Source organism: Thermobia domestica, chromosome 1 (assembly GCF_964235325.1).
Source record: "Thermobia domestica chromosome 1, izTheDome1.hap1.1, whole genome shotgun sequence".
In the NCBI taxonomy this organism is placed as follows: domain Eukaryota; kingdom Metazoa; phylum Arthropoda; class Insecta; order Zygentoma; family Lepismatidae; genus Thermobia; species Thermobia domestica.
The window spans coordinates 394,163,222-394,180,534 of record NC_137454.1 but is presented as its reverse complement, the minus strand read 5'-3'; the positions used below and the strand labels follow the sequence as shown (position 1 = coordinate 394,180,534).

The following is a 17,313-nucleotide window of genomic DNA, read 5'->3' as shown; positions in this document are numbered from 1 at the left end:
TTTTACATAGATTATATATCCGTCTTCGCTCGTTACCAAAAATATCCAAACCGCCTCGCTTAGAAATATCTCCTCCAATTCCGATGGAAACATTTAATACCAATAATACAACTAAGGAGCAACAGCTAACACAGACTCCAACCCCACTTACTATAAGTGAATTAGTATATATTTATTGACGCCAAGCCAAAAACAACCCTACCTCGAGGGAAATGAAGTGACATATTAAAATGCGCCGATCCTGCCTGTGATTAGGGACTAACTGTTTAGTGCTTTCTTCCGCTACCTTATTACTGCTCCGAAAAGTGATTTTTTGTGTGTTGCAAGTGTTATTAATGTTTTAGTGCTTTTTTGTGTGTGTGATACCTCAGTGTTGCCAACCCTCATATAAAGAAAAATAACCCTTCGGCTTATTTTTTAAACAAGCCAGGGGGGTGTAATATCCTATGTGATGTCGTAAACAAGCAGTTCCACGCTTGAATGTTTACAAACAACACCACATGGTTCGGCAAGAGGATCTTCCACCAGAGGGACCTGTAATCACATGCAGACGACGGCTTCTGGCCCCTCCCACGGAGCAGAAGACGACATCGGAGCAGCAGCGCCACCGCCACCCAAAAGGACCCTATAAATTGGATGGACGAAGGCAACTCGACACCAGTTTTCTGGTGACCCTCCACTAGTCTGCTACGGGACTCTTGGAGTAACCTAACCCCAGGCCTCTAGTCTGCTACGGGACTACGCCTATCCTATCTCCTGGCTTAGCCTGCTACGGGGCTCTGTCTGGGAATCCCAACCTCAGCCGCTTAGCCTGCTACGGGGCTCTGTTGGCAACTTAACCTGCCTCTGCTTGCTACGGAGCATTGGTTCCTTAACTCCACTCCTCTTAGCCTGCTACGGGGCTCTGTTGGAGATCCTGTCTGCGACCACTCGGTCAAAGACTACCTTTTACTCACCCTTTTAAATAGAGACCAAATTGTATAGTATTTTGTACAAATACTCATATTTTTATAATAAAACTGGTAGTGGGAGACGATTCCGGACACTCTTTTTATTAACTGCTCTACCTCTTCCTTATATGAGACGAAATTACACAAAGTTTTACAATATCAACCTGAAATTCACTGAGATCCTAAAAGAACCACGACGAAACTTTTAAACATTACCAAACAAAATTTCAATTAGAAAATGAAATGAAATGAAATCTGTAAGCTTTACGTCCCTCGGTTAGGCTAAAGGAGACGGTGATGATGAGTAATGAAGTAAATTGTGGAATGAAGAAACTGGGAGGAAACGGGAGAATCCCGAGAAAACCCACGCACATGGTGTTTGTTCACGACAAAGTTCACTTGGTGCGAGCTAGGATCAAACCGAGGACCCTATGGATTAAGGTGAACGCTCTACCACTAACTTCCATTAGAAGATTTTGCCAATCTACATGAAAGGTCTGCGCCAAACAAGAAAAAAAATCTCGAAGGAGACCGAAACCAACGAATGAAATATAAAATAAAGAATGATACTTGTTATTATTGGATTGATGTAGTGCTTTAACACAATCTACTGACAGCAAACAGAATTTAAGACTACGGCAATCCTATAACCATTATCATTATTAAATCTTTATTCCTATAACTTAACAACAGTGCGACGAGTTATCAACAAACCACGGAAGAAATCTAACAAGGAACCCCTTGAGAGTGCGAAGCCGCAAGTGTAATCTCCAGTAAAGTTCATTTGAAAGTGTAGTATGAACAATGATGACAGGAAAAATATTAGCTGCTAATGACTTACCATGTACATCAGGAGGGCTACATAAAATACGTGTCCGGGAGGTGCAGAGATCAACCTTCTATGGGACGTATGTATTACACTTCACAAAATGGACTTCGTCGACATTCACGAAATATTCAAAACAAACCATTAACTTTCACCATGAACACCGAATGAAAAATGACGCGCCACAGTGATCACAAACGTTCGCACCATCAAGATCGAAGGCGAACTTCTTAGGAGTTACAAAACTATTTAGGGAGTTCAGCTATGTATCCACTCTTCAAGAATGCATATAGAATCATATTGGTATAACGGGAAGACGAGGACTGATGGAAATATTAAGTTAACGCGTGTACATTTTTTTCATTGTAAGTTTCGCGTGTATTAATTCGTAGTAGATACTGTACATTGACTAAGATACGTACAACATATTACTTTATCTCAGTATGTCCATGTACTCTTTTTATATGCATTTTTTTATTTGCATAGGTCTAGCTTCATTAACCGGAAACTTATCTTACGAAATTTTTTGCAAGTCCCGTTTGATTTCGCTAAAGACAGGTTTTACTGTATTAATAGCCCCAGTGTATCGCTTGTTGTAAGTAAATTGCTATCAATAGATTGTGCTAAAGCAACCTGACTTTACAACTACATCAATCCTATCCTAGTTTATTTTTCAGAAATAAAGAATTAATGACAATGGTTAAGTAATTAATGTAGTGATAAAGTCTGATTTTGTACGATAAAGATAAACCTATACGTATCTACAGGGCTACTATAAATGATTCAATCATTTTAAAAGTATAAGGGTATATTTTCAAAAGTATTCCATGTACAAACATTGAGAGATATATGAAAATCACTGCAACTCATCCCGTTTTCTGCACCTTCTATAAATGTTTTATCTGTTCCCCTTTGGTTACACGACACACGTTCAGATGGTAGTCGACCTTCGTCCTGTCAATGGTCTACACTGCAGCAACGATGCGTTCCCTGAGCTCCAGTGATGATTGTAATAGCGGGGATACAATCTTGGTGAGTTTGCGGTTATTTTCAAATGTCTCTCATGAAATTAAATGAAATCTTAAAAGTTTTACGTCCCACGGTTATGCCGGCTAATCTAAACGAGACGGTAATGATGAGAAATGAATTAAATCATGGAATGATGAAAGTGGGAGGAAATACGAAAACTCCGAGAAAACCCACGCACATGGTGTTGACCCACCACAAAGCTCACTTGGTGCGAGTTGGAATCGAACCAAGAACCATATGCACGAGAGGTGAACGCTCTACCATTGAGCCACCGCGGCACCTGTATCTCTCATGTTTGTACATGTAATAGTTATGAAAACAAATGAAGTACCGTATTTATAGCAGCCCTGAAATTGATATGTCTTCTTATGACGGGAAACCGACTAAATCATTTGAAATAAATTTTTGAAGATGGCACTTTGATGGAGAAGTGTTTATATAATTCCATTATTACTAAAGCACGCATTCTAAGATGAAAAGGGCTCAAATTATATGCCAAAAATAAAGTATTTCACAACTTCTTCTAGTTAAGAAAATGAAATTCGCTATTTAAGCTCCTCATTAAAAACTGAATGCATAAGTGTTCCAGTGTTTTCGAAAATTCCGATTCTATTTGGTCTAGGAATTAATTCGTGCGGTTGGTACGCACACATTGAAGCTGTAGTACAAACACAAAATACATAAATACCTTAAGAAAAATATTATCCATCGCTAGCCACCACTTTCGCCCATCTGTCAGGCAATGTACGGATTCCGTGGCGAAAGAAGTCCTCATCCTTGGAAGCGATCCAGTCAGAGACCCATGTTTCGATATCTTCTGAAGAAGTAAACCGCTGTCCAATCAAATCGTTGTTCATGCAATCGAACAAGTAGTAGTCCGAAGGAGCAACGTCTGGTGAATACGGCGGGTGGGGTAAAACTTCCCATCCGACATTTTCTAAATAGGTTTTGACCGGTTTTGCGACATGTGGGCGAGCGTTATCATGTTGAACAATAAGTTTATCATGTCTGTTCTCCCATTCTGGTCGTGTTCTGGCCAGAGCTTGCTTCAAACGCATTAATTGTCGTCGATAACGTTCTCCATTCATAGTTTCACCCGGTTGCAGCAGCTCATAGTACACCACACCTTTCATATCCCACCATATGCACAGCATAACCTTTGCACAGTGAATATCTCGTTTTGGTTGTGATGGACCTGGTTCACCTGGTTTCACCCAGGCCTTTTTTCGTTTAGGGTTCTCGTAATGGATCCACTTCTCATCACCCGTAATAATTCGATGCAGAAACCCCTTTCTGCTCTGTCGTTGAAGCAGCAATTCGCAAATGGTTTTTCGTCTTTCAACGTCTCTGTCTTTCAATTCATGTGGGACCCAATGTGACATCTTTTGAATCATTCCCATGGCTTTCAAGCGTTTGGAGACTGTTGTTTGATCAACGCCTAATGCTGCTGCAAGTTGTTCCTGCGTTTGACACGAATCCTGCTCGAGCAATGCTGTCAATTCTTCGTCTTGAAATTTTTTTGGCTGTCCAGCTCGCTCTTGGTCTGCCAAGCCGAAATCACCACTTCTAAACCGTGCAAACCACTTCTGACACGTTCGCTCAGCTAGAGCATGGTCACCATACACTTCCACCAAAATACGATGACTTTCAGTCGCACTTTTCTGCATGTTAAAGTAATGCAGCAGGACACCCCGCAAAAACACTTTATCAGGCACAAATTGCGCCATGTTCACTTAACTACAAACTGGTGTTGTTGACGCTTTAATCCACTGCCCTATACTACGAACGATACGCGATGACAGGGGTTTGCAACACATGTGTGGATACACGGAACTGTGGGACGCTCCGTTCGTTGCGCCATCTCTTGTCCACCCGCACGAATTAATTCCTAGACCAAATAAATTGGGACAATTTCTGGAATACTTTACCTTCCAGTTTAGTATGAGAAAATGCTGTTTCATAGAAAAAAGCAGGTGACCAATTTAAAACATGTTTTACTGTACTTGCTTTAAGGTGCTAGTAATATTCCTTCGGCTAATTTGTCTTGTGATTACGATATGTAAATTACTGGAAGAGGTGAGAGGCTTGAACTATTGGTATGGCCAGTTATACGAGGGCTGTCCAGAAAGTCCCAGACGTTTTGGCCTATCGCGGCAGTAGGCAGGGCTAGTCACCATCTTGGTGTCAGAACGTTACCACGCTCAGTACGCATCCAGCTGTGGTAGCGTGAAGAAGTGACGCTCTTACTCTGCTTTTTGCGACGTGTTACAATGTGTGCTGCAATAGAAAATCCCGCCTCTTGTGAGATGGGTTCTGTGATTAAGTTTCTGTTGGCAAAAAACTACACACCAATTGAAATTCATCGCCAACTGTGTGAAGTGTACGAACATAGAATAATGAGTAAAAGTCGAGTGAGGCAATGGCGCATTGATTTCAAAAATGGCCGTTCCAATGTTCACGACGAGGACCGCAGTGGTACACCTAGCCTTGGGCCTAATGAACTGGTGAGGCAAATTGACGACAAAATTCATGCAAATCGTCGCCGAGCTACTATCATCTCTTCCCAGTGATGAAGACATGGCTAGCTATACAACGCTTTGATACCACGACGAAGAACTGCATGCCGGTGTAAGCCAGTGGTTGAAATTGCAGACGGCAGATTTCCACCGCAACGGTACTGAAAAACTTGTGCCACGGTATGATAAGTGTCGTAATTTGCATAGTCATTATGTGGAAAAATAGCATAAGCGTGTACCTTTCAAATGTATGTAATACAATTTGATTTGTTCACTCTGTTACTTTTTTATTTATTTATTTATTTATTTATTATTTCGAAACGTCTGTTACTTTTTGGATAGCCCTTGTATTTAATTTAATTTTGTAGAAGTACCTTTCTCTATGTCTTTGGTGCCTTTAATTAAAGTGTAATAATTCTAAAATACAACGAACATTACTTTACCATTCATAATTTTAAATTCTCCATCATTCAAGTCGTCATCTGAATCCTCAATATTGCCATAACCTAGAAAAAAAGAAAGAAAGAAAAAAGATGGATAAATATGAATATAACTGACTATATTTTGTCGTTTTTTCACCCACCACCTTCGAACATCGATGTGTCACCTAAGACGTACACTCATGTCCAAAATTATTGTCGCATGTCTATATGTTGTTGTAGGAATATAATTTGATGACGAATTCGCCCGGTATTTCTTATGTTAGTATGTGTATAATCGGCAGACATATATATGGCAAATTTCATGTCAAAAGAGCAGTAAATAAGAACAATAACACAAAAACAAAACTGTCTCATTCATTTAGCAACATTTTGTTTTATTAATTCTAATTTTCGTATTTATATTTTTTTCCTATGAAATTTACCACAAATATACCTTTCCCGATTACAAATACCATTGCCGATTCCCGATTTACCACAAATATACACATAGTATCAGTATTAAAAGTACCCTGCAAAATCATTATCAAATTATATTCTTACAAGAAGACAGTTATAGATATGCGAGAATCATTTTGGACATGAGTGTACCTTGAAGATCAAAAATAGTCCCCACCAGCAACGACGACCTTCTGCCAACGTTCTGGAAGGCCATGAATTCCATCGCGGTAGAACTTGGTGGGCCGTGAAGCGAAGAAAGTGTCAAGTGCATTTTACACCTCTACTCGAGATTTAAATTGGCGTTCTCTAACGTGATTGTTCAAGGAATGGAACAGGTGATAATCGAATGGTGCAGTGTCCGGGAGTATAGCGGATGCAGTAGTATTTACCACCCAAAGCATAGAATGGTATTCCGGGTGATCCTACCACGTGGGGCTTAGCGTTGTCCAGTAACCGGAGGACCCCTTTGCGATTCAAAACTGCTGACTTCAGAGTTTTGAGTTTTTCTTGAACACGGATCAACTGCTGATAGTACACAGTTGCATTGATGATCTGACCAGCTGCTAGCAGTTCCCGATGTACGATGCCGCGAGCAGTCCACAGGAGGACCGTCTTCTGGTGCAATTCTGGTTTCGGCTGTTTGGAACCGGTTCATGGGATGCTAACCAATGGTGACGGCTCCTGGAGATTCGTACAGGCCCCACTTCTCATCACATGCTAACACTCTGTCCAGAAATGGCTCCTTCCTCAGACGAGACACCAAACAAACCACAAGTGTCTGCTCGCGTTGCCTTCTGGCCCGGAGTCAAATCATGTGGGACCCATCGACCCAACTTGCAGTGTTTCCCAAGTTGATGGGAGTTGCTGCCGAATGGTTTCTCCACTCTCACTGAATTGTAGCCCCAGTTCCTTACATGTCTGGGCCACTGTTCGCCTCAATTGCTGCCTGAAGATCTTCATTTTGTACATGTGTTGCTCTTCCGGCACATGATGCGTCTTCGAATGTTTCGTCACCGTCCTTAAACTTGTTGAACCACCGCTGCACTGTCCGCGTAGTCACGACACCCTCACCAAAGGCCTGGTATATCTCCCTCGTCGCTGCAGCGGCATTTAACCCCAGTATAAATTCGTACAGCATACACGCCCTTATGACGCTCTATGGAAGTCCCATGCCCTTACGCAAGTTCACGGTGTAACTGAACTGCCACAACCAGGTAGTATGTTGGATATACAGGGTTCCTACTGATCTGAAGAAATCTATTTCCCTGACTTCTCCCTGATTTTCCTGACCTTTGGCACGAAATTCACTGACTTTTATGATGTATATCGAATGACGTTGCTATATAAATAAGGAATAAATAACAGTGAATATTTATGTATGAAAAAAAAATATTCTATTGAGACAAATAGTAATCAATTGCTCATACGTACATTCCACTTACATCCCATAAAAGTCTGAGCAACGTCCCATACTATGATCATTAATATTTACTCACAAACGTCTGACAATCAATTACTCTGAAGATACGATACTTCTTATACATTCATTTATAAAATTTCCCTGACTTTCCCTGATTTCCAGTCTTTTTCCCTGAACTCTGACCTGTACCATTTTCCCTGATTTCCCTGACCAGTAGGAACCCTGATATACCCACACCAACAACTGACCTTAGCCTTATCTCTATTCGCATTCAACTCACGGTCTGACGGCCACTTGAATACAGACAGTGACAGAACTTTCTTGGTTACCTTGATAGACTGTCCCGTCTGTCTCAATTGTGTTATCACTGTAGTAGAAGCTTCCAAAATTTAATGTTTATGTTGTTATAGTATCCTTACTTTGTAACAATACATAATAAATGTGTAGTTTTTACGTATATAATAATAATCTTGACATAGTGCCATTTGAAAAAAAAATACATCTGTTGGATTGGCAACATTGTTAATAGGATGGTACTGAAGACTAAGACTATTAGTACGGTCAAATTAGGGTTCAACCTTGAAGTAATTTAAATAAAGCTGAAACTTTGTACGGTTGTTCACTGGTCGATCCTCATTTCTCCCTGAAAAGTACCGAAAAATCCGATGATAGGTTTTGGAATTATGATGTCATCAATATGGCCACTGCCAGAATTTCTAGCGTTATCTTTCAACATGCGCTATTTCTTAAAGAATAGAGGTAGACTCTTCGTTTTTGCACTAAAATGTAGAGAATTGATTGGGAAACACATAAAATAAAAGATATTGTACGTACATTACTGATGTTGGCTGCAATTATCGGGTGAAAAATGCGGTTATCTTATTGCACTATCCGTCGCATAGACAAACTGTGGGTAGAAGTGTGGACAGATATGTGCATTGAGCAGTATCTCATGAGATCCATTAAAACAACTGGGGATCTAACAGGAGTGCGGGGAATAGTTGATTCAAACCTTGATAGATGGGTATTTGCACTGCTGGTGTGCAGAAAACTCCGCTCTTCTTTGGAAGAGTTTTGTGGTGTTACGATCACTTCATCTGAACAACATGTGGAAATGTGTGACTCTCGTCAATAGAGAGATGAAGTGGATGTTAGAAAACTTTTGGACTGGTTTCCTGCTCAAAATCCTTTTCCCACAACTCTATTTCTTACCGGAGTGCCTGCAAGCGAGCACATCAATTGTAACAGAGCAGAAGAGGTTTTCTTGAAGCACTTCTGTGACCTTAAACTTCACCGGAAAAACAAAATCAGGCCCTTATCTTCAATAGATACTGCAATGAGATCAGAGGAGATGAAGTATCAATATACATACAACAACTATTCTGCAGAATTTTGTGTATCATGAAGGACAGGTCACATTTCTGTAAGTATCTGGTATATGAACTTGCACCCAAACCACCTTCTCTATTCAGTCGATCAATAATGCGTAAAACTCAGAAATCAGTGTTCTTTAATCTTCTAGCTACACTAACACCATGTAATAATGTCACTGTTCTTAACAGACGGTGGATTCCTTTTGCATAAAATTGTTTGGCCAAAGCCAGCTACATATGAAGATATATTTCTATCATATGTGACATACGTTATAACTCATTTCCTATCTGAGGCCACTGTAATTTTTGACGTGTATCAGTCAGATGAGAGAAAGTGAAGAAGCAATCGGAAGTGTTCTCCAGACATTCGGTTCACACCCATAATGCATACTACTGTCTCCCAGGAAGCTTGTCTTAACAACAAGGCCAACAAATCTCGCATAATAGGTTTCCTTTCTGACTCATTACAGAACGCAGGAGAAAAGGTAATTCAAGCTGAGGATGATGCAGATGAAGTTATTGTGTCTACAGCATTAAGTGCGTGTGAAATTCACGCAAACACAAAAGTGACAGCTGTAGCAAATGACATAGATATACTGATCATGTTTATTGTTAGATCGTGTCCAGGAGCATCCATAACCATGCTATGACTGGACATGCATCTAACCGAGATCGTATTGTTGATTTAGCAAAATTACGACTGGCTTTGGGAGAGATCGCTGATGTCTTACTTTTCTGTCACACTGTCTCCGACTGCGATACTACCTCAAAAAAAAAATAATAATTAGTTCGACACTCAGCGAGTGTTTTCAAGCATGCTAATGCAACTTCGGATGAGATGCTGCTGCAAGAAAGTCATTTCTCTTGGCACTCTATGGTAGAGGAGAATCACTAAACTTGCATGAATTAAGACATTCCATTTTTACTAAAGTTGTAGCACGTCGGACTCTTGGTGACAGGTTTGAAATCACTTCTCTTCCGCCAACCAGAGACTTAGCACGCCAGCATACATTCAGAAGTTATCACCACGTACAACAATGGCTTGGTAAAAAAGTTAAATCCTAGAGACTGGGGATGGATGAATGTTGGGAATATTTTATTGCCTGCTCCAGAGGATTTGCTTAACTTAATCAGTTGTAGTTGTAAAAGTGGTTGTAGCAGAAGATGTCGATGTGAGCAGGCAGGTCTCACATGTTCACTAATTGTGTCTTCATTGCAAGGGTAGAATCAAGTAGTAAGTAATGCATCAGCATGGGAGAATGATCCTGATAATGATGAAGACTAAATTGTAAAATGATCCTGATGATGTAAAATGTAAAATGATCCTGAGGATGTAAAATGTAAAATGATCCTGAGGATGAGAAATGTAAAATGATTCTAAGGATGTAAAATGATCCTAATGATCCTAAGGATGTAAAATGATCCTGATGATCCTGAGGATGTAAAATGATCCTGATGATGAAGAAGATTACTGTAAAATGATCCTGATGGTGAAGAAGACTAAACTGTAAAATGATCCTGATGATGAAGAAGACTAAACTGTAAAATGATCCTGATGGTGAAGAAGACTAAACTGTAAAATGATCCTGATGATGAAGAAGATTACTGTAAAATGATCCTGATGATGAAGAAGACTAAACTGTAAAATGATCCTGATGATGAAGAAGACTAAACTGTAAAATGATCCTGATGATGAAGAAGACTAAACTGTAAAATGATCCTGATGATGAAGAAGACTAAACTGTAAAATGATTCTGATGATGATGAAGACTAAGCTGTAAAATGATCCTGATGATGAAGAAGATTAACTGTAAAATGATTCTGATGATGAAGAAGACTAAACTGTAAAATGATCCTGATGATGAAGAAGACTAAACTGTAAAATGATCCTGATGATGAAGAAGACTAAACTGTAAAATGATTCTGATGATGAAGAAGACTAAACTGTGAAATGATTCTGATGATGAAGAAGACTAAACTGTAAAATGATTCTGATGATGAAGAAGATTAAACTGTAAAATGATTCTGATGATGAAGAAGACTAAACTGTAAAATGATTCTGATGATGAAGAAGATTAAACTGTAAAATGATCCTGATGATGAAGACTAAACTGTAAAATGATCCTGATGATGAAGAAGACTAAACTGTAAAATGATCCTGATGATGAAGACTAAACTGTAAAATGATCCTGATGATGAAGAAGACTAAACTGTAAAATGATCCTGATGATGAAGAAGACTAAACTGTAAAATGATCCTGATGATGAAGAAGACTAAACTGTAAAATGATCCTGATGATGAAGAAGACTAAACTGTAAAATGATCCTGATGATGAAGAAGACTAAACTGTAAAATGATCCTGATGATGAAGAAGACTAAACTGTAAAATGATCCTGATGATGAAGAAGACTAAACTGTAAAATGATCCTGATGATGAAGAAGACTAAACTGTAAAATGATCCTGATGATGAAGAAGACTAAACTGTAAAATGAACATGACTAAACTGTATAATGTTCCAGTTTATAAACCTCATTACCATGATCGTAATGGTATCACCTCTCGTAAAATACTAGATTGAAAAACAATACAGTTTTCTGCCAAAATCAACCTAATGTAATTTGTAATTCACTTGCCAGCTTTTAGCATTACAGATGCATTACTTACTACTTGACTCTACCATGACTTTGGGACATTATCACGCTACCTCGAATATTCACAGTTTGGATATACACAGATTTTCATTCAGAAGAGCCACAGGAAATACAAAAAAACTTAAAGCTTTATTATATGTTAAATATTTGTTAACATTTCTTCCGCAATTGTATCAAATTAAGTACAATACATATCAAGCATGGACGAAAATATCTTTGAGGACAAAATGACACCTTATTTTCATACTTACACCGATTAGTTTCATACTTACACCGAACACACGAGTGCAAGATCACAACCACATTTTTCACTCAATAATTTCACCCATCAGTGTGATACATGCATTATCTTTTTATTTTGTGTGTTTTCTAATCAATTTTCCACACTTTAGTGCAAAAACAAAGAGTCTATCTCTATTCTTTGAGAAATTACGCATTTTTTTAAAAAAAAAGATAACGCTGCAACTTCCAGAGGCGGCCATATTGATGACGTCATAACTCCGAAACCCGTCATCGAATTTTTGGGGACTTTCCAGGGAGAGATGAGAATCGATCAATGAACAACCTTACAAAGTTTCAGCTTTATATAAATTACTTCAAGGTTTTGTCAAAATTTGAGCTAATTTGACTGGGCTATATGTCGAACATTTTGAAACTGTCGATACCTGCATCGTACAAAATTTCAGCGTTGTTTATCAATTAGTTTAAAAGTTACAAAGGTCAAGATAAATGGTCCACCCTGTATATATGAGTGCTTCATTTTATGCTTACAATTCTCAAACGGCTGCAGATAGGAGGGAACAAAAAGATGAAATAGGAAAATCTCATATTGCACATCGGGTGGAACATTCAGCTTGCCTTAAATGACACCCTACCATGGAACCCTGGCAGGTGACATGAAAGTTTTAAATAGAAATATGTATCATCTGATAGATCAAAACCATTGAAAATAAACAAGTTTCAGAGTACTATTTACGGAATGCTCACTATTTATCTGATCTACAATAGAATCTCCCTAGTATTCGTAACATACAAACAATAGTGTCCTTCAAAAGTTCTTTGTTTTTCGTGATCTTTTCAATGATATATCAAATTGTATACCTTCCAGTTTAATATTTTTCGGTGACTCCTCTGCGCCCCATAATTGGGGGATCCTGTAGGGCAAGCAGAGCATTCCATTCGATGCGCCCTTTGACATTCTCCATTCGTTATCTATTACCACTGGACACAGGGCCGTACTGCAACCCAGTGGCCCGCCAGGAAGGTACTTTCTAGAAAGCCACTCTCCCTAGCCGTACATAATATCTGTACATATGTACGTACTGCCCTCCTCCCCGATAATTAAAGGAAGCCTGGGAGTGTCACTCGGATCAAGGATGCTGAAAAGTCATAAAATGCAGACTTAAAACATTTAAAGCAATAATTTCTCCCCTGGCACTGACTGATCTGACGTAATGCTCAATCCCCCATTCTTCTCTTGCAACTGTACAATCATCTGCACAAGCTCCATTACTTCACATCTCCCCCGAAAATAACAATGGCGCACCTGTGCCATGAATCACTCATAGGCGTCCCTGATGTATATACAAACACATATATGAAGCATAAGAAGTGATTTATAATTTATACAAATGCCACACTTCTCCACTGTCCTGTATTAACAGTGTCCAAGAGGGGCCCCAAAATTTTTAAAAATAATTGAAAACATTTTCACTATAAAAATTTAAAAAACATAACATGAATCACTCCCATATAATTCAACTTTTTTCAACATGTTGAGAGAAGGGCCCATCATAAAAGTTTTTGATGGGATTCCCTTATATTTTCTCGCTCCAGAGCCCCCAATGGTTTTAATCCGGCCCTGTGTATTTTGTATACAGGTACTGGCGGAAAACAACGATACTGTAAAATGTAAATTATTATTTACTTTCAAGTTATGGTATCATTTGAGATTTCAGTTTAGCTGAATACCAACAAATTAGCAAGATTAGCACATTTATGAAGCAGAGTGAGAAATCAGGTATCCTTTCAAAGGTTGAATTACGAAAAATGTGAAAGGCTGTTTCGCAACATCATGGGCTGGCAACGGTGTTCTGGAATTAGTTCACTGTATTGCCGGTACTCGACGTGTTATCGTCCTCTGTACTGTTACTCCCGTATGCGAGGAGTGCGTGACGTGTGCCTTTTTGTACACATATCGCTATTTACGATACGAGGCAAAGGGCCCACTAAAAAATTTCACTGTCCAGGGCTCACCGGGAAACTTCCTGCTTTCGCGCCTGGCCAGTACGGCCCTGACTGGACATTTTATCTGAAACAGCCATATGTATAAGTGGTTCGCTTACTTTTTCTTTCTAACTTAAAAAAAATATATATATATATATATATATACATATTATTTACAGAGTAGTTTTAAAACATAATACAGTACTTCAGTATACGTGACTGACCTTGTTGCTCAAGATCACACAAAATCTTGTAAATATCCTGATCGTTTAGTACATTAGTTAGTGTAGACCCTGTACAATGAATTGGTTTCTCTGGAAATGATGGATCGAATTCCGTTGCCATTTGGTCTCTTATAGCTGGAAGAGAGACCTCGTTCGTCTGCAACATTTGGGAGTTCATCACGACTGGAAAAAGAAAGAAAAAAATTCTTGAACGCAAACACATGCACCCATAGTTTTAAAACTTGACGAAGTATATTTTGTTCCTGTAAAAAAAATAAATAAATAAATATATATATATATATATATATATATATATATATATATATATATTTATTTATTTATTTATTTATATATAATAGTCCTCTGCAGAGCCAAATTCCATTTACACAGGAACACAGGTATAGCCATATGCAGGGTGCGGAAAAAAGTCTCGGAACGGTCCAATATCTCGCGAAGTACAAAGATCAGCAAAACAAAAATAACACGTGTTAAATTGGTTTTAAAAATCTATCTACGATATCAAACGCATCCCCCTATCCCCACCCCCTTCGGGGGTACGGGGGTAACTTTTAAAATTTTAAACGGGAACACCTATTTCTAATTGCATATTTGGATGCTCCAGAAAAAGTGACAGTAATTTGACCCAAAATTGAAAACGTTGTCTTCGCAGATGCCGCTTGAATCGACACACAATAAAAGGTGGTGCAGCAAAACGTTATGAAAATGCGAACTGTTAGTCCCGTGCTCTGTGGCCGCGCGGTTAGCGTACTGGCTTACGGAGTCAGAGGTTGTGAGTTCGATCCGCGTTCAAGGCAATCTTCTTTATTTCCCCAAATAAATTCCATATGTTTTAACTTCAATTATTACTTTTTTTGAAGTTACATAGAATACAAATTTTGATGCTTGTTTTGCAAACTGGCTTTATGAAGTAGTTCTTAGTAATAGGGTTACTTACAACAAAAATAAACCATTTTTGTCGCCATTTGTATTTTCTTGCAAATATGGACAAATACATTATTTTTATCGAAGTTAAAATATATAAATTCGTTATTTGGGTGTAAAAAATCGCATAAAAATGTTACTCTGCGCGGGAATCGAACTCAGGACCTCTGGTTCCACAGTCCAGTACGCTAACCGCATGGCCATACAGTACGATGCCGAGATACCACATTTTCATAACGTTTTGCGTTCCTTTTTGTGTGTGTGTCGATTCAAGTGCGATCCGTGAAGGTACTGTTTTCAATTTTGGGTCAAATCACTCACTTTTTCTGGAAAATCGAAATGTGCAATAAAAATTGGGGTTTCCTTTAAAATTTTAAAATTAGCCCCGAAGGGGATGGGGATAGGGGATTGTGTTTAGTTTCAAAACTATTTAACTCGTGTTATTTTTGTTTTGCTGATCTTTATATTTCGCGAGATATTGGACCGTTCCGGGACTTTTTCCGCACCCTGTATAACTGCATATGAAGAAGGTGTTTCAAAACAACACCGACAACGTTTGGGAAGTGATTCCTGACACCAAGATAAGACAAAAAAATATAGATCAACCTGGATGAACAAATGCTTTTTTTTTCGGAGTTATAGGCTGCCGAAAACATGAAATGAAAAAAAAAAAAAAAAAAAAACTTTAAAGGTCCATAGCTCCAAACCTATGGGACCGACCGTAGTCGTGTCAAGACTTCACTTAGGAACAAATATGTGTCCTATCCTAAAATCCATCTTTTAGAATCCTATTGTACTCACGATCAACCAAAGGTATATATCCAAATTACGAAAGCTTCAATAAGACAATAAATAAATACATATTACATACGTACATAAATGATTATTATTATTATTATTATTATTATTATTATTATTATTATTATTATTATTATATTTTTAGTTTGTTACCTTTTTGAAACCTGGGTCTTGGCAGTGCGTGAATTTAAAAATACAGCTTGTGGGAAATTAAGTCAAAAGAAATCGGAAACTGTTCATGAAAGTCAATGAGTGTGTGTTTATCTTCTGTACTCTTATATAAAAGAGTTAAGATAAGTGACTTTCTGGGCATACTACTACAAGTAGAGTCGTTAAATTTTAATTGTAAAAAATCATTATCTTACGAAAGCAGGATATAAGAAAGAATTTTTGGAAATACATAAGTAAAAAAGGTGTTTTTTTTTTTTTAGTAAAAAGTTTTTTTTTAAGAGAGTAGTGTATCTCGTAAATCTCTGAAGCTAGTAAAATGAAACTTGGCATATAAACTTTCCACTGTAAAACAAACAAACAAACAAAGATGAAAATTCAACACATAAAAGGGAAAGAACAAAGGGTCACTTTCTTTAATGTTCGAATTCCTTATTACTTATTCAGAAAATATTTATAAAGTAAAGAAGGATTTGCTTAAGGTGGATGCGTGAAACTCGGTATTTCAACTTTTAACTAAAAGTAATAAAATATATGTTTCAGCGTCTTGAAAATTACATTTCTAAAAAGGAAGGAGGGTCAATTTCTATAGTATTAAAATTTCCCGCTGCTTATGAAATTTGGGCAGAAAACTCTTTCTTTAGGTCTGGGTTCTTCCAGTTAAACAATGAGAGTATAAAGTGGATGATTAATTAGGTTTCTTTTAATTATTTTAACATGTTGACGTTGTTTAATTTTTTAAAAAGTGTTTCTTTCACATTCTATTATAAAGATTATTAATTTGCTGTAATTATTAAACACAGACTAAACCTCACTTGGGGTCCAAGATTTTGTTTTGGGTGTTAAGCCATCATTTGCCGTCCGTGACATAACCTTTGATTTTAACTTCACGTACAATCAAGGTTCAGGTCTCAAAAATGTAGCATACTGTATTTGAAATATACTATTACTATTATTATTATTATTATTATTATTATTATTATTATTATTATTATTATTATTAATAATAATAATAATAATAATAATAATAATAATAATAATAATAATAATAATAATAATAATAATAATAATAATAATAATAATAATAATAATAATAATAATAATAGTTAATTCCAACGGTAACAACTATGTTAGAAATACTAAAACTATTGTTAATAATGGTAGCGAGTAAAGACTAGTTAATTACGAGTATGACAACTATTTGCTACGGAAAGAGTTGAATATAATAAATATATGTGTAAAAAAAATACTTCAAATCAGCACAAAGAAAGCAAAATTTATGACGTATACGTATAACTAAAACACAAC

The 17,313-nt window shown here is 37.6% G+C and overlaps 1 protein-coding gene across 4 annotated transcripts in view; it reads right to left on the bottom strand.

The window, feature by feature from the left end:
* Positions 1-17,313, bottom strand: part of LOC145665313 (nuclear factor NF-kappa-B p105 subunit-like) — a 133,746-nt gene that overhangs the window by 72,950 nt on the left and 43,483 nt on the right. For all 4 annotated transcript variants that reach the window (XM_081732614.1, XM_081732611.1, XM_081732619.1 and 1 more), the window contains exons 11-12: positions 14,098-14,280; positions 5,765-5,827 (exon numbers count right to left, since the gene is read on the bottom strand). In XM_081732614.1, the coding sequence (XP_081588740.1) occupies positions 5,765-5,827; positions 14,098-14,280 (246 nt within the window). The remainder of the gene's footprint in view (positions 1-5,764; positions 5,828-14,097; positions 14,281-17,313) is intronic.